Genomic DNA, 23,408 nt, shown 5'->3' with positions numbered 1-23,408 from the left:
CCCCCGTTTGGAGCCCCACCCCCCGGGTCCCCCCTCACGTCGCGCAGGTTGAAGGTGATCTCGAGGGTGCCCCAGAAGCGGTCGGAGAACTCGGGGTACATGTCGAGCACCTCGAGCAGGTCCTCCCGCAGGATCTTGTGCAGGTCGCAGTAGGTGAGCGCCCGAACGTCCGCCCGCGACTTCCCGGGCCGGGCGTGCAGGTGCAGCGGCTCCCCGAAGGTGTCGTTCTTACCTGGGGGGCGCGGGGGCTCAGCAGGGCCCTGCACTGCCCCCGCCACCCCTCGGCCCCCCAAGGTGTCCTTCTGACCGGGGGGGACACCAGGGAGGGAGGGAGGGGTCACCCCAGGGCACCCGGCTGGGAGCAGGGCTGGGGGGAACCCCCGGGGCACTCAAGGTGACCCCAAAGCTGGGGGGACCCGGGAGGGGCAGGAGTCACTCGGCGTGCCTGGGAGCCAGGGTGTCACCGGGGGGACACTCGGGTTGTGCACAGGACTGGGGGGCCCCGGGGGGCAGGAGGGTCCCCAGGAAGGGGGGGGGGGAGTCAGTCTGGGCTTTCCCCAGCACCGGGGGGTCCCGGGATGGGGGATCCCTTGGGAGGCAGGTGGGGTGTCACCCGAGGAGCACCGGGGGGTCCCCAGGAGATGGGGTGTCACTCTGGGGCACCCAGGACCCCCGAAGGCAGCGGCTGCCCCGCGGGGCACTGCGGGACCCCCGGGCTCCTTCCTGGGGGGCTCACCCAGGATGGCGACCACGACGTCGCCGCGCAGGATCTCGATGGAGCCGCGGGAGATGAAGTAGAGCGCGGTGAGCACGTCCCCGGCGTGCACCAGCGTGTCCCCGGGGGGAGCGTGTGTCGTCTTGAACTTCATGGCCAGCGCCCGCAGGCAGCCCTTGGTGGCGCCCCGGAACGGGGCACAGTTCTGCAGCAGGCTGCGGTTCAGGTGCAGGCAGATGTCGGCCTGCAGGCACTCGGGGAACCCCTTCAGCACCTGGGGGGACCGGGGGGTCACGGCCGGCACCGACTGGGGGGGGCAGGGTCAGGGGCGTGGCAGGTTTTAGGGGTCCCGGAGGGTCTCACCAGGGTCACACCAATGCCATCGGTGAAAGACCAGGAGTGCTGGAAGAGGGGCCGAGGGCCGGGGGGCTTTGGGGGTCCCACGGGGGATTTTGGGGTGTTTTGGAAGTCACACCACGGTCACACTGATGCTGCTGGTGCAGGAGCAGGCATGCTGGAAGAGGGGCTGAGGGCCGGGGGGCTTTAGGGGTCCCAGGGGATTTGGGGTGTTTCTGGGGCTCCTCGGGGTCTCACCGCGTTCATGTCGATGCCGTTGGTGTAGGACCAGGCGTGCTGGAAGTACTCCTCGAGGCGCTGGCGCAGGGGGTTGGGGATCTGGTGGAAGCGGATGAACTCGCGCACCCGCAGCATCTGCGTGTGGTAGCGCGCCGTGCCCGAGTACAGCCGCTGGATGATGGCCGACACGTTCCCGAAGATGCTGGCGTACATCAGCGCTGGGGGGGCAGAGTCAGGGCGGCTCTGCCCCCCCGAGCCCCCCCAAACCCCCACAGCCGCCCCCCGGGCCGGGCTGCAGGGTCCCCGTGTCCCCGTGTCCCCAGGTGTGAGCCCCGCTGAGCTCGAGGTGCTCCCGAGGATGCCGCCCTGCATCGGTGCTGGGGGGGGCACGTCGGGGGTCTCTGCACCCCAAACCCCCCCAAACCCCCCCAAACCACCGCAGCTGCCAAGGCTGTAGTGTGGGGTGCCCATCACCATGGAGGGTGCCCGTTGTCATGGGGTCCCCATTGTCACTGGGGGTCCCCACTGTCACAGGGGGATCCATCACCACAGAGTGCCCTTTGTCACAGGAGTGTCCCCATCAGCCCAGGAGTGTCCCCATCACCAGAGGGTGCCCTTTGTCACAGGGGCCCCATCACCACACGGATTCCCACTGTCACCAGACCCCATAACTGTGAGGGTCCCCATCGTTAAGGAGGTCCCCATTGTCATGGAGGGGCGTCATTGTCACGCTGGTGCCAAGAGTCATCCAGGGAATTCTCAGATGCCTGAGCCCATGCGTCCCCCAGCACTGCCAAGGCCACCACTGACCGTGTCCCCAAGTGCCACATCCACAGGGCTTTTAAATTCCTGCAGGGATGGAGACTACCCCCTGCCCTGGGCAGCTGTGCCAGGGCTGGACAGCCCTTTCCACCTCTACCCACCCGGAGCCTGCCCTGGCCCAGCCTGAGGCCATTCCCTCTCTCCTGTCCCTGTTCCCTGGAGCACAGCCCGACCCCCCTGGCTGTCCCCTCCTGGCAGGAGCTGTGCAGAGCCACAAGGTCCCCCTGAGCCTCCTTTGCTCCAGGCTGAGCCCCTTCCCAGCTCCCTCAGGAATTCTCCAGCCCCTTCCCAGCTCCCTCAGGAATTCTCCAGCCCCTTCCCAGCTCCCTCAGGAATTCTCCAGCCCCTGCCCAGCTCCCTCAGGAATTCTCCAGCCCTTTCCCAGCTCCGTTCCCTGGAGTCACTGCAGCCCCTCCAGGGCTCTCCTGGCAGGAGGGGCCCAGAGCTGCCCCCAGGATTCCAGGGGGTCCCTCAGCAGGGCCAGCACAGGGGACAATCCCTGCCCTGGGCTGTGCCCACCTGGGCACCCCTGGGCTGTGCCCAGCCACTGTGCCCAGCCCTGTGCCCAGCCCGGAGGTTCCATGGGGCTGGTGTGACCCAGAGGTGTCCCCAGCCTGTGGAGCCTCCTGTCCCCCAGCAGAGCCCCCTCCCACCCCGCTGTGTCACCTGAGGACAGCCCCAACCCCCAGAGCATCCGTGAAGGTGTCAAAGAGGAACAGCCCCAAAACTGAGCCTGGGGGTGCTCGGACAGACCCCCAGGTGGGGGTGCAGATACAGGTGTGACCCACAGGTGTGGGGATATACACACACACACACACACACACACAGGTGTGCACACACTCACAGGTGTGGGGATGTACACACACACACACAGCTCTGCATACCCACAGGTGTGGGGATACACACACACACACACAGAGGTGTGCACACTCACAGGTGTGGGGATATACACACTCAGGTGTGCACACTCACAGGTGTGGGGATATACACACTCAGGTGTGCACACTCACAGGTGTGGGGATATACACACTCAGGTGTGCACACTCACAGGTGTGGAGGATATACACACTCAGGTGTGCACACTCACAGGTGTGGGGATATACACACTCAGGTGTGCACACTCACAGGTGTGGGGATATACACACACAGGTGTGCACACTCACAGGTGTGAGGATATACACACACAGGTGTGCACACTCACAGGTGTGAGGATATACACACACAGGTGTGCACACCCACAGGTGTGGGGATATACACACACAGGTGTGCACACTCACAGGTGTGAGGATATCACACCAGGTGTGCACACTCACAGGTGTGGGGATATACACACACAGGTGTGCACACTCACAGGTGTGGGGATATACACACACAGGTGTGCACACTCACAGGTGTGGGGATATACACACACAGGTGTGCACACTCACAGGTGTGGGGATATACACACTCAGGTGTGCACACTCACAGGTGTGGGGATATACACACACAGGTGTGCACACCCACAGGTGTGAGGATATACACACACAGGTGTGCACACTCACAGGTGTGAGGATATACACCACACTCACAGGTGTGCACACTCACAGGTGTGGGGATATACACACACAGGTGTGCACACCCACAGGTGTGAGGATATACACACACAGGTGTGCACACCCACAGGTGTGAGGATATACACACACAGGTGTGCACACCCACACGTGTGAGGATATACACACTCAGGTGTGCACACTCCCAGGTGTGAGGATATACACACACAGGTGTGCACACCCACACGTGTGAGGATATACACACTCAGGTGTGCACACTCACAGGTGTGGGATATACACACACAGGTGTGCACACTCACAGGTGCTCTCACACCCCACGGCCACTCCCATCCCATCAGCCTGATGCAGGTGGAGATCTCCTGGAGCTGGTGTTGGGGGATGGGCTGCCAAGGCCCCGGGGCTCTCACACACACCTGGCTGCACATGCAGGTGCTCACACACCCCCAGGTGTGCAGCACACTCTCACACAGCTCTGACACTGCACAGGTGTGCAGCACACTCTCACACAGCTCTCACACACAGGTGCTCACAGACAGACAGGTGTGCAGGCACACACACAGCTCTCACACACCCAGGTGTGCAGGCACACACTCACACAGCTCTCACACACAGGTGCTCACACACACCCAGGTGTGCAGCACACACACGGTGCTCACACACACCCAGGTGTGCAGAACACACACAGGTGCTCACACACACCCAGGTGTGCAGGCACACTCTCACACAGCTCTCACACACAGGTGCTCACACACACCCAGGTGTGCAGTTACACTCACACAGCTCTCACACACACCCAGGTGTGCAGGCACACACACAGGTGCTCACACACCCCCAGGTGTGCAGCACACACACAGGCTCTGACACTACACAGGTGTGCAGGCACACTCTCACACAGCTCTCACACACAGGTGCTCACAGACAGACAGGTGTGCAGGCACACACACAGCTCTCACACACCCAGGTGTGCAGGCACACACTCACACAGCTCTCACACACAGGTGCTCACACACACCCAGGTGTGCAGGCACACACACAGGTGCTCACACACACCCAGGTGTGCAGGCACACACACAGGTGCTCACACACACCCAGGTGTGCAGGCACACGCTCACACAGCTCTCACACACACCCAGGTGTGCAGGCACACACACACACAGCTCTCACACACACACAGGTGCTCACACGCACCCAGGTGTGCAGGCACACACTCACACAGCTCTCACACACACCAGGTGTGCAGCACCTCACACAGCCTCCACACCAGGTGTGCAGGCACTCTCACACAGCCTCAACACACCCGGTTGCATCACTCTCACACAGCTCTCACACACCCAGGTGTGCAGGCACACACACACACAGCTCTCACACACACGCAGGTGCCCTCCCAGCCCGGGGCACTCACATCCGATCAGCATGACGCAGATGGAGAAGATCTTCTCGGAGTTGGTGTTGGGGGACACGTTGCCGAAGCCCACGCTGGTGAGGCTGCTGAAGGTGAAGTAGAGCGCCGTGACGTACTTGTCCTTGATGGAGGGCCCGAAGCTGCCGTTCAGGGGCTTGCCGATCTGCTGTCCCAGCGCGTGCAGCCAGCCCGTGCGCTGCCCCTCCACGTTGCCGATGGCGTACCAGATGCAGGCCAGCCAGTGGGCGATCAGCGCGAAGGTGCACATCAGCAGGAAGAGCACGGCCGCGCCGTACTCCGAGTAGCGGTCCAGCTTCCGCGCCACCCGCACCAGCCGCAGCAGCCGCGCCGTCTTCAGCAGCCCGATCAGCGTCGTGGTCTGGGGAATGGCAGGGAAAGGGTTACAGGGGTGGGGACACCCTGGGGACCCCCAGAAGGGAGAGGGGGCCTCCATGCTCTCTCCCCCCATCAGCTGCCCCAGCAGCATTGCTGTCTGGGGGACAGGAAAAAGGGGAGGGGGTGACAGTGAAGAGACACCCTCTAAACCCCAGAAGGGTGGGGGGGTCCCTGCTCCAGGGCAGGCACCTCCATTCTGGGGGTGTCCCCCTGCCCCAGGTGCCCCCAGGGCGCAGGTGTCTGGGGAGGGAGGAAAGGGAGGTCACCAGCACAGCAGAGCCAGAGAGCTCCCACAGATCCCTGGTAGGGCAGGGGGCCATGAGCCCCTGGCCCTCTCCCCACATCGGCACCAGGGGCTCCCAGTGTCCCATGCACAGCAAAGGGGGCCTGGGCAGGGGGTTCAGGGGGGTCTGGGCAGGGGGTTCAGGGGGGCCTGGGCAGGAGGTTCAGGGAGGTCTGGGCAGGGGGTTCAGGGGGGCCTGGGCAGGGGGTTCAGGGAGGTCTGGGCAGGGGGGTCAGGGGGGCCTGGGCAGGGGGCTCAGGGAGGTCTGGGCAGGGGGTTCAGAGGGGTCTGGGCAGGGGGTTCAGGGGGGTCTGGGCAGGGGGTTCAGGGAGGTCTGGGCAGGGGGTGCAGGGAGGTTGGGCAGGGGGTTCAGGGGCTGGGCAGAGATTCAGGGGGGTCTGGGCAGGGGGTTCAGGGGGTCTGGGCAGGAGATTCAGGGGGCTGGGCAGGGGGTTCAGGGGGTCTGGGCAGGGGTTCAGGGGGTCTGGGCAGGAGGTTCAGGGGGGTCTGGGCAGGGGGTTGGCAGGGGGGGCTGGGCAGGGGGTTCAGGGGGTCTGGGCAGGGGGTTCAGGGGGGTCTGGGCAGGGGTTCAGGGGGGCTGGGCAGGGGTTCAGAGGGGCTGGGCAGGGGGTTCAGGGGGGTCTGGGCAGGGGGTTCAGGGGGGTCTGGGCAGGAGGTTCAGGGGGGATCTGGGCAGGGGGTTCAGAGGGGTCTGGACAGGGGGTTCAGGGGGGTCTGGGCAGGGGGTTCAGGAGGGCTTGGGCAGGGGGTTCAGGCGGGCCTGGGCAGGGGGTTCAGAGGGGTCTGGGCGGAGGTTTCAGGGGGATCTGGGCAGGGGGTTCAGGGGGATCTGGGCAGGGGGTTCAGGGGGGGTCTGGGCAGGGGGTTCAAGGGGGGCCTGGGCAGGGGGTTCAGGACGGGTCTGGGCAGGAGGTTCAGGGGGCCGGGCAGGGGTTCAGAGGGGCCTGGGCAGGGGGTCAGGGGGGTCTGGGCAGGGGGTTCAGAGGGGTCTGGGCAGGAGGTTTCAGGGCGGGTCTGGTCAGGAGGTTCAGGGGGATCTGGGCAGGGGTTCAGGACGGGTCTGGACAGGGGGTTCAGGGGGGTCTGGGCAGGGGGTTCAGGAGGGCTTGGGCAGGGGGTTCAGGCGGGCCTGGGCAGGGGGTTCAGGGGGGGTCCAGGGGGGGTCTGGGCAGGGGGTTCAGGGGGTCACCAAGGGCACTGTGGTGTCCTGGCCTGGGGGTGCATGTGGGACCCTCAGGCACTCCCCACAGAAGGACCCAGCACCCAGGAACAGCCCCCACCACCCCAACATCCACCCCAGCACTGGGGGCACGGGTGGGACCCCCAGACACACCGCAGGCCCTCAGAGCAGCACTGCCCAGCCAGCAGGGCTGGCCCCCCCACCCGTGTCCCCGCCTCCCCTGTCACCTCCTCGGAGCCGGAGCCGAAGATGAGCAGGTCGAAGGGGATGGCGGCCACCATGTCGATGAGGAACCAACCCTTGAAGTAGTGGATGGCGATCTTGGCGGGGTGGCTGACCACCTCCTCGTTGGAGTTGACGTAGGTGGTGCGGAAGTTGATGAGGATGTCGATGATGAACATGATGTCCACGATGAGGTCCACCACGTTGAGCGGGCTGCAGGAGTAGCCGCAGTGGTGGCGCTGCGCCTCCTCCGAGTCGCTGAGCAGGAAGGCGGCCGAGTAGGGCGTGAAGATGGCCGTGTAGATGACCAGCAGCAGGATCAGCCAGTCCCACACGGCCTTGAAGGGGCTGTAGTGCAGGATGGTCCAGCGGTGGATGCGCGGCGCCTGCAGCTTGTACTCGGGGAGCACGTCGGCACCCAGGGACAGCACCTGGGCCGGGGGGCACACGGGGCTCAGCCTGCACCCCGCACCCCACAGCACTCTGCCCCGCGACCCCAGCCCCGACCAGGGTGGTGCCTGGGCCGTGGCACGGTGGCCTTGGCCACGGTGGGTCAGGGCTGGACCCAGAGGTTCTGGGGGCCTTTCCAGCCTCAGCAGCGCTGCGACTCTCTGGGGTGAGGTGGGACCCCAACAAGGGCACGTGGGGGGCTGCAGGGGGGCAGTGCTGCTGCACCCCCAGCCTGGGAAGAGGTGGGGACCCGGGTCAGGGGCGCTGGGTCATCACTGACCTCGAGGTGTTAAACCTCCTTCCCAAAACCAACCTTCTGAGACTCTGGGGGGGCAGAGGGAGCCCAGCACAGGCAGTGAGGGGTGCAGGGACACCACCACGTGTGACCAGGGGTGCCAGGGGAACAGCTGGAGGGCACAGGGGGGACAAAGCCCCCACACACCACAGAGCTGCCCCACAACCCCCTCCTGCCCCACCAATACCACCAGGGCAGCTCCCACCCCACAATGCTGCCCTGTGCCCCAGCTCTGTGCCCCCAGCCGTGGCCACCCCCACCGGGGGGCACGACCTCCCCCTGGCATTTCCATCTGGAGGGCACAGACCCCTCCCCACGTGCCAGTCCCTGTGCAGAACACCTGCACGTCCTGGGGGCACAACCACAGGGGTCCTTGTGGGGTCTTGGTCACCCTTGGGGGTGCCTGGGGGTGCTCCACAGTGTCCATCAGCACACACAGCCCCACGGCAAGGCTGAGAGGTGACAGGGGGTGACCCAGGGCCCCCCCGCCCTGTGCCACACAGGGGTCACAGCCTCCCTTCTGCCCTGTGGGGGTCACGGTGCCCCTGCACCCCTGGGGGTCCCCTTGCCCCTCCAGGCCCGTCGTGGGGCTCCATCTGGTGCCGCACCACAGGGAGGGGATGGGTGCCATCCCCCCCGTCCCCATCGGCCCCCAGCCCCGAGGGCACCCCTGGGGTGCGGGGTGCCCCCGCCACGCAGAGCCAGAGCTTTATGTAAGCCCCAAACCCTCCCAAACCAGTGCCGAGGACACGGCCCGCGGCCCCCACAGCCCCGCCAGGTCTCGGGTGGGCGCAGAGCCCCCCACCCCTGCGGCACCCCCGCCCCCCCGCCGGGTCCCGGGGGCGCAGGAAGGGGCGGTACCGGTACCTGCTCCTGCTGTCCGTGCCCGGTGCCATCGCGGCGGAGCCCCAGGCAGGCGCTGCAGAGGGGGACCCCGGGCATGGGGCAGGGCCCGGGGGGGCGCCCGGCCCGGGGGGGCGCGGGGGAGGCGCCCGGGAACTCCTGCAGCAGCTGCAGGAGCGCGGGCAGCATCCTCGGGGGGCAGCAGGGTCAGCCCCCGCCGGCCCGGGGGTGCCAGGGACCCCCGCACCCCGGCCCCGTGCCCATCGCGTGCCCCGGGACCCCGGCGGCAGCGGGGACCCTCGGCGCGGAGCGGGGACCCTCGGCGCGGTGCGGGGACCTCCGGCGCGGAGCGGGGACCCTCGGCGGCAGCGGGGACCCCCGGCGCAGAGCAGGGACCCCCGGCGCGGTGCGGGGACCCCCGGCGCGGTGCGGGGACCCCCGGCGCGGTGCGCCAGCCGCGCTCCGCCGGAGCCGACAGGAATTATTGGGGCGGAAATTTTTCCCAGGCTGCTCCGCTGCCGCTGCCACGGCCACGGCCAGGGCTGCCCCCCCGGCCCCCCAGCGCCCCCCGGCCCCCCGGGACACCGCGGGGACACCGCTGCGGCTGGGCGTGCCCTCGGGCGACACGGCACGGGCAGGGACAGGTCACAGCCCCCGGGAGCCCCGGGGCACCCCGAGGGCACCCAGGAACCTCCACCTGCCCCAGGTGTGGGGGGACAGCGCTGCCCGCGGCAACGAGCGGGGTGTCAGGGGCCACACCCGTGCCAGGGACATGCAGGGGACACGCCAGGGACACACCAGGGACATGAGGGGACACGCCAGGGACACACCAGGACACGTCAGGGATGTCCCCCACCCATGCGGTGCCCCCAGGCCGGGATGCGGGTCCCATCCCAGCCAGAACATGTCCCCCACTGCCACAGTCTCCCACCCCACGACACAGGCCCTGTCACCTCTGTCCCCAAGGGCCACCAGCCGCGGCGGCCTCGCGGGGCAGCGGGAGCAGCCACGGGGTGATGGCACCGGGCGCGGTGACACGCGGTAACACGGGCACACAGCGCCAGGGACACGCGGTGATGGCAGCGGGACACGCGGTGACACCCAGTGACAGAGGCACACAGCCCCAGGGACACACAGCGATGGCACTGGGACACACGGCGGTGCTGCCGGGACACGTGGTGACAGCGCCGGGACACACGGTGACACGCGATGACAGCACTGGGACACACGGCAGCTCCTGCGTCACGGCCGCCACCCCCACGCGGGGGATTCCCGCTGCCACCCGTGTCCCCACGCGCCGAGTGACGGAGGGACGAGGCCACCCGTGCCCCGCGTGCGGGGGGTCCCCGTTCCCAGCCCCTCCTGGGGGCTGCACCCCAACACCCCCCGAGCCCCAGGTGCGTTCCCCCGGGGTGGGACGGGTGCCACGGGGGCCCTGGGGACACGGGGGGTGACAGGTACCGGGACACAGACCCCCCCCCGGTGCCAGCAGGGAGCCCGGGGGTGTCCCCGGGGAGGTCCCGGAGGGGGACCCCAACCCCCGAATGCCCGAGCCCCCCTGGCTGTGCTGGCTCGGTGGGAGGGGGAGGGGACGGGGGGACAGTGGGGGAGGGGCGGGGACGGGGGGGGGGACAGCGGGGGAGGGGCGGGGGGCGGCTCCAGCCACCAGCCGCTCCTGCCGCTAAATTTATCGCAGCTGCCACGGCAAAGTGGGACAAATCCCGGCCTGCGGCGTGGGGGGCGGGGGGCCGGGGCCCGCGGAAGGCCCCGGGGGCGGGGGGGTCCCGCTGCCTACGTGGAGAGACCCCGGCCCCCCCGCTCCCTCCCCGTGGGCCCCCATGGGCGGGGGGTGGCCCACGCCCCACCTGAGCTCGCCCCCACCACGTGACCCCTAACGGGGACCCCCGCTTAGTCACAGCCCCCCAAAAGACACCCCCACCCATCAGCCCCCCAGATACACCTTCAACCCCCCCCCAGGACGCGCCCCCCGCCCCAGCACCCCCAGCGCAGCCCGCGCCGCTTCCCGGGGGTCCCAGCGAGGGCGAGGGACTGTCCTGGCACCCCCTCCCTGTGACAGCCCCCGCACGCACAGCGGACACGCAGAGTCTCCCGTGACCCCCAGCCGTGGGGCCCCCAGCCCCCAGGTGGCGGGGCAGCCCCCAGCCCAGTGTGCTCCCCCAGCCCACGTGGTACCCCCAGCCACGGGTGTCCCCCAGCCACAGGGACAGCCCCCAGCCACGGGGACAGCCCCCAGCCCGGCGTGTCCCCCAGCCACAGGGACAGCCCCCAGCCACGGGGACAGCCCCCAGCCCAGTGTGTCCCCCAGCCCAGCGTGTCCCCCAGCCACGGGGACAGCTCCCAGCCCAGCGTGTCCCCCAGCCACGGGGACAATCCCCAGCCCCTCCCCTGCCAGCAGGGCTCAGGGGTGCCATGAAGAGGGGCTGGGGACACCCCAAGCCCAGGTGGGACCCCCACCCCTGGCGCGTACGTCGGGACGGGGCCGATATGCGGCGACATCCCGAGCGACCCGGGCCCGGTGCCACCCCCCCGCCTCGACACCCGTCAGTCACGGTGACACAGATGGCGGCGGTGCCGGTGACACGTTCGGCAACACGCGGCGACACGTCCCGCCCTGGTGACGCGTCCCCGACACCTGCGGTGACACCGCCACCCCCCGCCCCCCCGGGACACCCGGCGCCGCACCTGCCGCGACCCAGACACCTGCGCCCACGGCCGGCCCAAAAACCCGCGCCGGGACAGGGGGAGGCCCGGGGCCCCCGACAGCCCCCCGAGACCCTGGCTGACCCCCCTGCACCCCGAGAGCCCCCCGAGACCCTGGCTGACCCCCTGCACCCCCCGGGGCTCCGACAGCCCCCCGAGACCCTGGCTGAGCCCCCTGCACCCTGACTGACCCCTCAGCACCCCCAGGGCACTGACACCCCTCCATCACTGCCCAGCCCCTGCTCACCCCCGGGCCCGCCTAGCAGTGGCCCCCCAGCACTCGGCAGGGACCCCCACCCCTGCTCTGGCAGGTACCTGAGAGTCCCAGAGCCCCAAATCCTGCCCCAGCAGGGACCCCACAGCCACAGAGCCCCAGCACTCTCCCTGGCAGTTACCCCGCGCCTGCCTGGGTACCCCACACGTGCCTGGGTACCCCACACGTGCCCTAACCAGGCCCTGGCACCCACCCAATGCCCCACCAGGGTGTAAGACCCCCAGACCTCCCCAGCCTGAACACTGACACCCACCTTGTCTCTGACCCCGAGGCACTGGGGCCCGGGGACACCCCCAGAAAGAGGGACACTGACCCCCGTGACATCCCTGCCACCTGGCAGGTGTCACCCGGTGTGGGCACCACCAAGGCAGTGCCAGCTATCAGCCCGGTGACACCAGAGCAGTGTGGGGACACCCCGACACGGGAGACACCCCGATACAGACATCCCGGTGCTTGGGACCCCCTCACCGTCCCCTCCCCGCGCCGCTGTCCCCCCGGTGCCATCGGGGTACTCACGGCGCTGAGCTGCGGCGTCGCAGCGCCCTCGGGACCCCCCGACATGGGCACAGGGGACACAGGGCTGCCCCGGGCGGGCAGCGACAGTGGCACCCGCTGCCTCTGGCACCCGTGGCACGGTGGGGGACCAGCCCCGTGACAGGGTGACGTCCCTGTGGGACGGGGTGACGTCCCTGGGGGCGGTGCGCCCGCCCCAGCTCCGACCCCTGCCCGGTGACGCTGGCACTGACCCACACCCACCCCAAAGCAACGGGCCACGGCAAGGGAACGGCTGCAAGGACCACCTGGGACACTCAGGGACCACCTGGGACACTCTGGGACCACCTGGGACAATCTGGGACCACCTGGGACACAGCAGAGGCCACGCCAGCCACGAGCCGTTACCCCTCGCCACACCAGGAGCCCCCACGGCACAGCGGGACACAGCACCGGGCCCGGCCATGGCACCAGGTGGGCAGTGGGGACCCAGGAGGGGGTTATGCCCCCAAGCCCCGGAGGGCACTGGGGGGACCCAGATCCCCCGGACCTCCAGAGTCGCCCACCACAACCGCCAGTGCCCCCCACTCCGAGCGCGGGGGCTCCCCCGGTACCCCACCCCCCCTGAGGGCGGGATGAGCCACAGGAGCCACTTCCAGGGGGGACCCCCCAGGCCCCCTCGGGCCCCCCAGAGCCGCCTGCCGCGACCCCCAGCGCCAGCCCCTGCTCCGTGTCCCCCAGCCCGGCATGGGGACACCCTGCACCCACAGGACAAACTGCGGGTCCCTGTTCCCACCGTGGGGGGAGACCCCCCGAAAATCCCGGGACCACCAAACCCATCCAAACACGCCGGCCGCGCTCCCCGGTGCCGGCCCCTCTCCCCCCATCCCGGCACGGGGACAGCCCCGTGCCCGCGGGCCGTGGGACGACAGCGGGGCCCGGTTTCCGCCACGGGGGGACCCTCGGAGCCCCCCGGAGCCCCCCAGAGCCCCCCAGAGCCGCCTGCAGCGCCCGCCGCTGTCCCCAGCGCTCCGTGCCCTCCATCCCGGCGCGGGGTCGGCCCCGGGACGCCGTGCCCGCGCACGGTGAAAAGACAATGGCACCCCGATCCCCCGGCGGGGGGACCCTCCCCAGAGCCCCCCGATCCCCCCGGCGACCCCAGAGCCGCCCCCCACGACCCTCGGTGCCCCCCCCCCCCGTTTCCCCCACGCCGGCGGGGGACGCCCCCGAGCCCACGTGCGGCGGTACAAATCGGGGGTCCCACTCTCCCTCCCGGTGAGGACCCCCGCCCCCCCCCGCGCCTCCCGCACCGCCGGACGCGGCCCCGACCGGCCCGTACCTCCTGTGCCACCAGGCTGGACACCCGCACGGCCCGGCGGACCCGCTCCCGCCGCTCCCCGTCGGGGCGCTCGCCGCGGTCGCCGCTGTCGCGCCGCGCCGGGGCCATGGCCGCGCTCCGGGGGTCCCCGCGCCCCCCCGCGCCCCCGGCCCTGCGCGCGGCAGATGGAGCGGGGCGGGACCCCCCGAGCCCTCCCCGCCGCTCGCCCCCGCCGGGCCCCCCCCAGCTCCAGCCGTCGCCACTCCCCGGAGGAGGGACCGGGAGCGCCCGGGAACGGCCCCGCGGGGACACCGGGCGAGGTGGGGCGCGGGGGGCCGCGGAACCGGTGCGTTCCCCGCCTGCTCCTCCGCCACCCCCTTCCCCGCTGGCAGCCGGGACCTGCGGCCCCCCAGGCCCCAGGAGGGATCCCCGAAGTATGACTGGCACAGCGCTATCACAGCGGGATGGGCACGGGGACGGGGACGATGACGGGGATGGGGACAGTGGTGGTGGGGACACGGACAGTGACGGTAGCGGTGAGCTGGCCCTGGCAGCCCCGGCTGATTCACGGCTCCTGGTGTCCCCGTGTCCCTGGCCACTGCCCAGCCCTGGCAGTGCCCCACGGCTGCGCCCGCCCGGCCCTCCCAGCCCCGAGGAGAGGGACCTGGGGGGCAGCGCCCTCGCCCACCCAGCCAGTGCCAGCGGGGCCGGGGTCGGCAGGACGCGTCCCGCGGGGGGGGGTCCCTAGTGTCCCCAACCCGCCCCCAACAGCCAGCGAGGCCCCTGCGACATGCCCTGGCGGGTGGCACCGCCGGGTCCCCACGCCCCCGACTGGGGCTGGGGTCCCCCCGCCCTATCCTGCCCCACCCAGGGACCCCCTCCAGAACAGAGCAGGAGTTCCCGGGGTCCCATGAGCCCTGGGGGCGTCACGACCACACCAGGCTCCTGTCACTGTCACCTAGAGCGCGGTGACCTTGACGGGCGCTTGGCTCCGGCCCCGCGGGTGAATCACGGTGCCGCTGCAGGGACACGCTGTCCCCCAGTGCCACCGACCCGAGGAGCCGAGCCGTGCCCGAGGCGGGGACAGCCCCACGCCCCTGTGTCCGCGTCCCCTGTGTCCGTGTCCCCGGTTCCCCCGACCGCACAGCCGGGGCACCCCGAGGCTCGCCCGCCGTGCCGGGGGCAGAGCCCGGCCCGGTGACCGCAGCCGTGCTCCCCCGCGTCCCGTCATGGCCCCGGGGCTACGGCGGGGAAGTGAGAGCGCAGCGTCACCCTGGCGGCACAATTAACCACGGCCGAGGCAATCAAGGGGTTCCGTGAGGAGCCGGGGGTCGGGGATGCGCAGTGAGGGGTTGCCACCCACAGAGGGTCCCTCCAGCCCGCAGAGGGTCCCTCCAGCCCCACCGAGGGCCCTGCGGCTGCTCCAGCACCGGCGCGGGGAGCCCCGGAGCCCGACAGCAGGGCCTGGAGCTCCGGGTGGGAACGGGGGTCCCCACGGGGCCCCTCACGTGTGCGGGCAGGTGCGGGGCCGGGGGACCCGAGGGGGCCGGGCAGATGCGCCGGGGCTGCTCCGTCCCCCGCCAGCTGCCGGGGACCCCGGGGACAGCCCCGGCCGGGGCTGCGCGGGAGGCTTGGGGACACCGCGGGGCGGGACAGAGAGCGGGTCCCCACCCCGCACGGCCCTCCGGGGATGCCCGGAGCCGCCGACCCCCCCGGATCATTAGCGGAGGGAAATCAGGGTGTAATTAAGCGGCGCCTCCTGCTCCCGCGGCAGATGGCGGTTACACAACGGGCCGCGGATTAGCGGCGGCCGCCAGCGCCTGGCACCCGGCAGGCACGGCACCGGGGCCAGGGGCATCCCGGCATCGGGGCCAGGGGTTACCGCGGTGAGGGGCACTGCAGCACCGGGGCCAGGGGCACTGCAGCACCGGCGGGAGTCTGTCCCCTGCATCTCACTGGGAGCCCCCCAGCGCCTGTCCCCGACCCGGCTGCCCCCAGCCACGGCACCCACTGCCCCAGAACACCACGGTCACGACCCCCGGCCAGTCCCCCCAGCACCATCAAGCCACCTTGGCACTGCCCAGTCACTTTGGCACCACCCGGACACTTCTGGCATCACCCGGACACTTTGGCAGCACTCGGCCACCTCCAGCACTGCCTGGACATCTTGTCACTGCTCGGACACTTTGTCACTGCTGGGCCATCCTGGCACAGCCTGGCCACGTGGTCACTGAAACTGTCCGGATGCCTCGGTACAGCCCAGCCATCTCTGCACCACGTGCCACCTCCGGCACCTCCTGGTCACCTGGCATCACCTGGCCACCTCCAGCAGCACCTGGACACTATGGCATTCCCCGGTAACCTTTGCCACAACTTGGCCACCTCTGGCACCTCCAGTCACCTCCAGCTTCACCCAGTCAGCTCCCACCCAACCCCAGGGCCCCCTGCAGCCCCCAGGGCTCACCCGTGTCACCTGTCCCCTGTCCGGGTCTCACCTGTGTGACCTTCTCGGTGACGTTGTGGGTGCGGTCGCGCAGTTTGGTGGGGGCGATGATGGGCCGGGGGGCCGGGGGCGGTGCCAGGAGCCCCCCCGGCTGCAGGTCCATGAAGTTGAGGGTGATCTGGGGGATGCGGCCGATGGCCCGGAACCGCGCCAGGTCCGAGTCCGACGTGGAGTTGAGCAGCACGCTGCGCACGGCGGCCACCGCGCCTGCAGGGGGACACACCGTCACCGTCACCGTGCTGGCACACGGCAGGGGCGACCGTCACCGCGGCACAGAGCCGGGATCCCCGGGGCGGCCCCGCAGCTCCCAGGGCTGGGGTCCCACGGCAGGTGAAGGGAACGTGGAGCCCCAGGGTGGGGGCAGACCCCAGCCGTGTGCCACCGGCCCCCCAGGGACCTGCAGAGCTGCTCTCAGTTACCTTTAATGTCATTACCATAATTGTCCCTTATCTTGTTACCCTTAAGGAGCTCTGGGGCCAACGAGGTGACTCCCGAGGTGACTCCCAGGGTGACCCCACCTGTGGCTCAGGGGGCTGCAGGATGGACTTAGGAGGGTCTAGGGTGATGGGGTGGGTCCCCAGCCCCGATGGCTGTGGCTGCCCCATGTCCCCAGCCCCGATGGCTGTCCCCATGTCCCCAGCTCCCCCTGGTTGTCCCCATGTCCCCAGCTCCCCCTGGCTGCCCCATGTCCCCAGCACCCTTTGGCTGCCCCGTGTCCCCAGCTCCCCCTGGTTGTCCCCTGTCCCCAGCCCTGATGGCTGTGGCTGCCCCATGTCCCCAGCCCCGATGGCTGTGGCTGCCCCATGTCCCCACCTCCCCCTGGTTGTCCCCATGTCCCCAGCTCCCCCTGGCTGTCCCCTGTCCCCAGCCCCGATGGCTGTGGCTGCCCCATGTCCCCAGCCCCGATGGCTGTGGCTGCCCCGTGTCCCCAGCACCCTTTGGCTGCCCCGTGTCCCCACCTCCCCCTGGCTGTCCCCGTGTCCCCAGCTCTCCCTGGCTGCCCCATGTCCCCAGCCCCGATGGCTGTGGCTGCCCCGTGTTCCCAGCTCCCCCTGGCTGTCCCCTGTCCCCAGCCCCGATGGCTGTGGCTGCCCCATGTCCCCAGCTCCCCCTGGTTGTCCCCATGTCCCCAGCTCCCCCTGGCTGTCCCCGTGCCCTCGCGGCCGTACCGGTGCTGGAGCCGCGGTGCAGGCCGGCGCTGGCGCTGGCGTGGCGGCTGTGGCAGCGCTTGTCTCCGTCACCCTTCATGGCCTCGATGTCATCGACGGACGACGCCCGGCGCAGGCTGCGGAGGCTCTCCCGGGACCGGCGCTCCCGGGACCGGCTCCTGGCCAGGCTGTGGTTGGCGAAGGCCAGCGCCAGGCGCTCGGCCCGCGGCGACGACTGCGTCACCGGCGGCTCGGGGTCCCCCATCAGCGCCGCCTCGTCCTCGGGACGGTCCCCGGCCCCGGGCTCCAGCGAGGAGGAGGCGTCCTCGGGGCCCGAGTCGCTGGCAGCCGGGGCCGGCTCCGGGGCCAGAGGGTCCGTGACCCCCGGGTCCACGACCACCACGTCCGGCGGCTCCGGGGGCTCGGGGGGCAGCGACTGGCGGCTGCCCGTGAGCGCCAGCAGCTTCAGCCGCAGGGACCGGCTGCGCCCTGGGGAGGGACAGGGCTGGGTCACGCCTGGGCTGGGACAGGGGCAGGAGCCAGCTCCAAACCCCCACCCGGTGCAGCTTCAGCCACAGGGACCGGCTGCGCCCTGGAGTCAGGGCTGGGGCCGGGGGCAGCGTCCGACCCCCCCTCCCCACGGTACTGCCACTCTCCCCACGTGCCCCACAGCAACACCTGGGGTCAGCAGGACACGGGCTGACAGCAGCCGGTGGCACTGACCCCATTCCCCCTGCAGGAACCCAGGAGGAGGGGGTGACCCGGTGTGACTGTCTCCCCAAGTCCCCCCACACCTGGGGGTGACCCACTGTCCCTGATCCCCATACCTTGGGGTGACCTGGTGTCCTTGTGTCCCCGTACCGAGGGTGACCCGGTGTCCCTATCCCCCCACACCTGGGGGTGACCCGGTGTCCCTGTGTCCCCACACCTGGGGGTGACCCGGTGTCCCTGTGCCCCTGTACCTGCAGGGCCCCAGGGGGCTGGGGTGACCCAGTGGTTGGTGCTGGGGGTCGGGGCCTCCCCGGGCTCAGGCTCCCTCACGGCCTCGAAGTTGAGGATGAACATGATGACGGTGCCATCCTCGTTCTTCACTGGCACCACGTCCACCAGGCACGGGAAGGAGCTGCCTGTGGGGAGGGGGGTCAGTGACATGGGGGGTGGCACCCCCACCCGGGAGGGCACCCGTGCCTGGCCCCAAACATCCCAGGAGACACTGTCCCTGTCCCTGCTGGGTACCCCGTCCTGCCCCCAACCCTGCTGGGGACTCCCTCCTGGGGAGACCCCCCTGCAGCCCCCCATTCCTGCTGAACCCCCCTGCCGCCCCCCCGGGGATCACCCCCGCCTGCCCCCCAACGCTGACCCCACCAGACAGCCCCACCGCAGGGGGAAACTGAGGCACGGGAGGGCGGGGGTGTCCCCTTTCTGCCCCCAAATCTCGTGGCGTGTCTGTGCGTGGGCGGGGGGCCCGGGGGGGCTCTGGGGGTGCCGGGCAGGGCTAAGCCGCTCAGAACTCGTTAACAGCTGCGGCGTTAATCCGGTGCCACAGCTGGGGGCGGGGGGAATTGGGGGTGCTCAGGGCAGCCCGGGGCAACCTCTGGGGGATGGGGGGGCATCCTGCTGCCCCCCGGCACCCCTCACGCTAAGGGGACACAGGTGGGAGGTGCCAGGGGGACACGTGGGTGACGCCGAGGCACCGAGTCCCGCTGACGGTGTCCCCCCGGCTGGCGCCGGGCCCGGAGCCTGGCACGGCGGGTGCCAGCTGGCACTGTCCCTGCTGCCGTGCCCGCGGCGGGGGGATTCCCTGACGCACGTGGGGCCGCGGGCCAGCACAGGGTGACACAGGGTGGCCCCGGGCTCCCGTGGGGTCCTGGCGGAGCCAGCGCCGCGAGGGGATTAGTGCCCCCGATTAGCGCCGGGGCCGCTGCGGCTCCATCCGCCCCGCGGGAGTCCTGGGGGCCCAGGGCCGAGAGCTCCGGTCCAGCCGCCTGACGGGGGCGGCTCCCGGGGCGGGGGCACGACTGGGGGACCTCAGGGTCACAGGGACACCCCACTGCAACGGGACCCGCCCCCCTTGCCCCCTCACCCCTAAGTACACCGCCGACCTCCAGAGCTGTGCCCCAAATCCCCCCGCTCTGCACCCCCAGCACCCACACCGCTCCCCGTGACCAGCACAGGGCACCGGGACCCCCAAAATGGGGGAAACCTCCTGGCCCCCCATCCCTGCTCCCCCTTACTGCACCCACTGCCTGGGACCCGCACCCCCGCACCGAGGAGCCGCCTGCACCCCCAGACCTGCAGCCAGGCTGGGGACACCCCTCTGGCACAGGGGGGACCCCCACACCCCGAGGTGTCACAGTGACAAGGCCCCGATTCAGCCCCTGGTGCTCCCGCCCTGCACCAACACCGGGGGCCACGCACAGGGGGTCCCCAAAGGCCACAGGGGCGTCTGTGCCCCCTCCCTGCCCCCAGCCAGCCTGGGGTCCCTGAGGTGTCCCTGCGGGGTCCCCACGGTGCCCCACGGGCGCCGTGACCTCCCCGCGTCCCCGGCTCCGTAAACAACACGTCGCAAAGACAAATGGCTGCAGCAGCAGCGCGGAGCCGCGGCGGCTCCAGCACGGCTCCAGCCAGCAGGACACAGCGCCGGGCACCGGCACACTCCAGGGGCTCGGGTGGCGGCTGCAGGCTGCCCGTGAGCACCGCAACACGATCCCGAGGGCACCCGTGGAACGGCAGCGACGCCGGGAGCGCCGGGCATGCCGGAGCCACGGCAACAAGGTCCCTGTCCCACGGAGCCCGGGGGTCCCAGCGCAGTGAGTGGAGCCCCCCAGCACCCCCACACCGTGGCTGGTAGCACCAGCACGGTGGTACGGGGAGGAGACCCCCGTGGTGGCATCCCTGCAGCCCCCAGGGCCGGCACCCCCCGCAGCACCAGGACACCCCAGACCCAGGGCTAACTCACTGCCAAGGGTCCCTCCCCATGCCGAGGGACAGATGGACCCCATGGACTGTCCCTGTCCCGGTGGGGGCTCCCAGAGCCCCCCCAGAGCCCTCACCACACTTCCCTGTGGGCCCCACAGAAGCGCCCAAGGACTGTCAGGGGCAGGGACCCCTCCTCACTTCTGGGAACGCCCTCTGCCACCTCTCCCTGGCAGCACACGAGGGCTGGTAAGGGGTGAGACCCCTACCCTGCTCGGGGGGCACAGCCGGGGGTGTCGAGGGCTCTGGGGACCCAAGGGAGGCCCCAGGCAGGAGCCCCCTTTCCCCCAGCCCTGTGGCACAGCGGTGGCACCTGGCAGGCCGAACAGTGTCACCCCAAACAGGGCTCAGCAAGGCCCCGTGTCCACCTGTGCCCCAGTGACCCGGCACAGGGCAAGGGGCACTGGGGCGTGCCAGGCACAGCCATGCAGCAGGGTGAGGGTGCCAGGGCCACGAGGGGAGCCTCTGGGCCCAGCCCACCTCCCAGGGCTCTGCCTGGCGCTGTGGCCACGCCGGCAGCTGGCACCGGCTTTGTTTACTCCAGCACCGGAACCGGGGCCGTGTGCCCAGAGCAGGGACAGCTGTGGTGACAGCCGGGACACCTGGCACTGGCACGGGGCCACGCGGAGGGGAAGCACCAGCACTATCAAGGCGGGCAGCCAGCCCGGCCCGGGCTCTGCGGGGCACAGGTCCCCCCTCCTGGCACAGTGACCCCCGGATGTCACCTGCCCGGGTGTTCCACACGACCCCGCGGTGGTGGTGGCACTGTGATGCCAGCTCAGCCCACTCCAGGTGACACAGCCCCCTGCATCCCCATCTGCGGGGCATCACTGCACCCCACAATCCCGGACCCACAACCTTTGGTGGCTCCCTGGGCCCACCTGGTGGCCACCGTGGCACCAGGAGGGGCTGAGGGCTCGCAGGGGGCTGCTGCCCGTCTGGACCCACCAGTGCCAGGCTCGCACCCTGCTGGGAGCCACCAGGGTGCTGGAGAGCGCTGCGAGCCCCCGGAGCTGCCAGGGTCCCCCGGGTTGTGTCCCTGTGCCCGTGTCGCGGCGCAGGCCCCCGGGGGGTCGGTGCCGCCTTGCCGCGGTGCTCGGCGCAGCCCCCTGTCCCGCTGTGCCCGGGCGGGTCCGTACCATCCTTGCGGTAGAAGCAGATCTCCACCTTGCGCTCCTCGGCGCCCAGCAGCGCCTGGGCGATCTGGGCGGCGGCGCGGCGCTGCGTGCGGGGCCCGTGCAGGAAGTCGCAGGTGCTGGGCTGCTGCATCACCTCGGCCCGCGAGTACCCGCAGAGCCGGCAGAAGCCCTCGTTGCAGTAGATCACGGCGCAGTTCTCCACTCGCGCGTTCCCGATGATGAACTTGCGGCCTGGAGGGACAGGGGGGCGCGGGTCAGGCCGGAGCCCCCCGGCCCGGCAGCCCAGAGCGGGGGTCCCCCACACCCACCCACCCACGGCTCTAGGTTTCCCAGGGACACCACGCTGTGAGTCATCCTGCTCGCTCCCCAGAGACCCCCTAAGCTGGTGCCGTCACCCCCATGGGGACCCCAGAACCGCTGGGATCCCTCCATCACAGGGACCCCATAGCCACGGGGACCCAGGGGCTCCCAGCACCGCAGGGACCCCCAACAGCTACAGACACCTCACAGGGACCCCCCAACTGCTACAGACACCTCACAGGGACCCCCCAGCTGCTACAGACACCTCACAGGGACCCCCCAGCTGCTACAGACACCTCACAGGGACCCCCCAACAGCTACAGACACCTCACAGGCACCCCCCAACAGCTACAGACACCTCACAGGGACCCCCCAGCTGCTACAGACACCTCACAGGGACCCCCCAAGAGCAGGGACCCCACAATAGCAGGGACCCCCCAACTGCTACAGACACCTCACAGGGACCCCCCAAGAGCAGGGACTCTGGGAGCCCCTCATCCCCATGGGGACACCCATAACTGCAGAGACCCCTTAGGGACACCACTAGCATGGGGACCCTGGGACCCCCAGCACCCCACCCTGAGGGCAGCGGCTCAGCCAGGCCGCGCCCCCCGAGCACAGCCTGTCCCCCAGCAGGTGACACCCCCAGCCCGACCCACGGGCAGCACCCCCCACATCACTGTCCTGTCTCCAGACTGGGGGATGCCCAGGGCCTGACCCCCAGATTTTTAGTCTCCCGGAGCCCCGACTCTGCCAGGTCGCCCTGCACCAGCTGCAGGGCAGTGTGGGGGGCACAGCCCAGTGGGACCCCCAGTCCCACAGCAGCCTGAGCAGGGGGTGGGGGCTCTCCATCTCGGGGGCTGTGGGGAAGGCCCGGTTCTGGCAGCCCAGAGCCAGGGGCTGCTGGAGGTCATGGCGGGCAGGAATCCCCCGCCAGCCAGGTCTGTCCCGGTCACCCCAAGCCCACCTCGAGCTGGGGACTCCGGGTCGCCAGGGTGAGCAGGGTCCCTCCTGCCGGGCTCGTCCCTGTCACCTCAAACCCACCCAGGGCCACAGTCCCCTCTCTCCCCTCCCCGCCTGGTGCTCCTCGGCGTCTCTCGGTGTCTCCCGGTGTTTCCAATCCCCTCCCCGGGCGCTCCCCCTGCGCAGTTCCCCCTCGGGCCCCCCAGGGCCCGCCCCCGGCCCCCCCCGGCGCCCCCCACTCACTCTGCCCCTCGAACTTGCGGATGATGGTGTCCAGGAAGGTGTTCTGGGGGGCGACGTGCCCCCGCCGCACCGGCATCGTGCCGGGCCCATGGGCAGCGCCGGCGGGGCGGGGGGGCCGGGGGCCGGGGGGGGCCCCGCGCCGCGGGGGGTCCCGCTGCCCTTGAGCCAAGGACGGCGCCGCTCCGGGGGGGCCCCGGGACCGGGGGGGCCCTCCCGGCCCGCGGCCGGACCCCGCCCGCCCCGGTGCGGCGCTGCGGGGCCGGGGGGGTCCGGGGCGGGGAGCCGGAGGGGGGCGGCGGGGCCGAGCCCCCCCGCTCTACCCGCCCGGTGCGCGCCGCGCCATCGGCCTTATTTAGTCACGGAGCGGCCGGGGGGGACCGAGACCCGCCCCGCGCGCTCGGCGCCGCTCGGAACAGGTCGGAACGGTTCGGCTCCGTTCGGAACGGCCGGGCTGGGCTGAGCTGGGCTCGGCCGGGCTCGGCCGGTTCGGTGCGGCGGGGTTCGGCCCGCTCCGGTTCGTTTCGGTTCGGCTGGGTCGGCTCGGCCCGGCCCGGTTCGGCTGAGCTCGGGCGGGCT

At 70.7% G+C, this 23,408-nt stretch overlaps 1 protein-coding gene and 1 long non-coding RNA gene across 2 annotated transcripts in view; one reads left to right on the top strand and one right to left on the bottom strand.

Moving 5' to 3' along the window:
* Window positions 1-22,911, bottom strand: part of KCNH2 (potassium voltage-gated channel subfamily H member 2) — a 24,316-nt gene extending 1,405 nt beyond the window's left edge. The window contains exons 1-10 of the mRNA XM_050970380.1: window positions 22,833-22,911; window positions 21,327-21,557; window positions 18,174-18,338; window positions 17,233-17,700; window positions 16,056-16,270; window positions 7,173-7,598; window positions 5,066-5,444; window positions 1,310-1,509; window positions 737-989; window positions 39-232 (exon numbers count right to left, since the gene is read on the bottom strand). Coding sequence (XP_050826337.1) covers window positions 39-232; window positions 737-989; window positions 1,310-1,509; window positions 5,066-5,444; window positions 7,173-7,598; window positions 16,056-16,270; window positions 17,233-17,700; window positions 18,174-18,338; window positions 21,327-21,557; window positions 22,833-22,908 — 2,607 coding nt within the window. The 5' untranslated portion in view covers window positions 22,909-22,911. The remainder of the gene's footprint in view (window positions 1-38; window positions 233-736; window positions 990-1,309; window positions 1,510-5,065; window positions 5,445-7,172; window positions 7,599-16,055; window positions 16,271-17,232; window positions 17,701-18,173; window positions 18,339-21,326; window positions 21,558-22,832) is intronic.
* On the top strand, window positions 4,001-4,886 carry LOC127059241 (uncharacterized). The gene is made up of 3 exons (XR_007776877.1): window positions 4,001-4,293; window positions 4,367-4,421; window positions 4,718-4,886. It is a non-coding gene; the product is annotated as an uncharacterized LOC127059241 (long non-coding RNA).
* Window positions 22,912-23,408: the final 497 nt, after the last annotated feature.

This window comes from Serinus canaria, chromosome 2 (genome assembly GCF_022539315.1).
Source record: "Serinus canaria isolate serCan28SL12 chromosome 2, serCan2020, whole genome shotgun sequence".
Classification (NCBI taxonomy): domain Eukaryota; kingdom Metazoa; phylum Chordata; class Aves; order Passeriformes; family Fringillidae; genus Serinus; species Serinus canaria.
The sequence above is the reverse complement of the archived record's forward strand: the minus strand, read 5'-3'. Positions and strand labels throughout refer to the sequence as shown.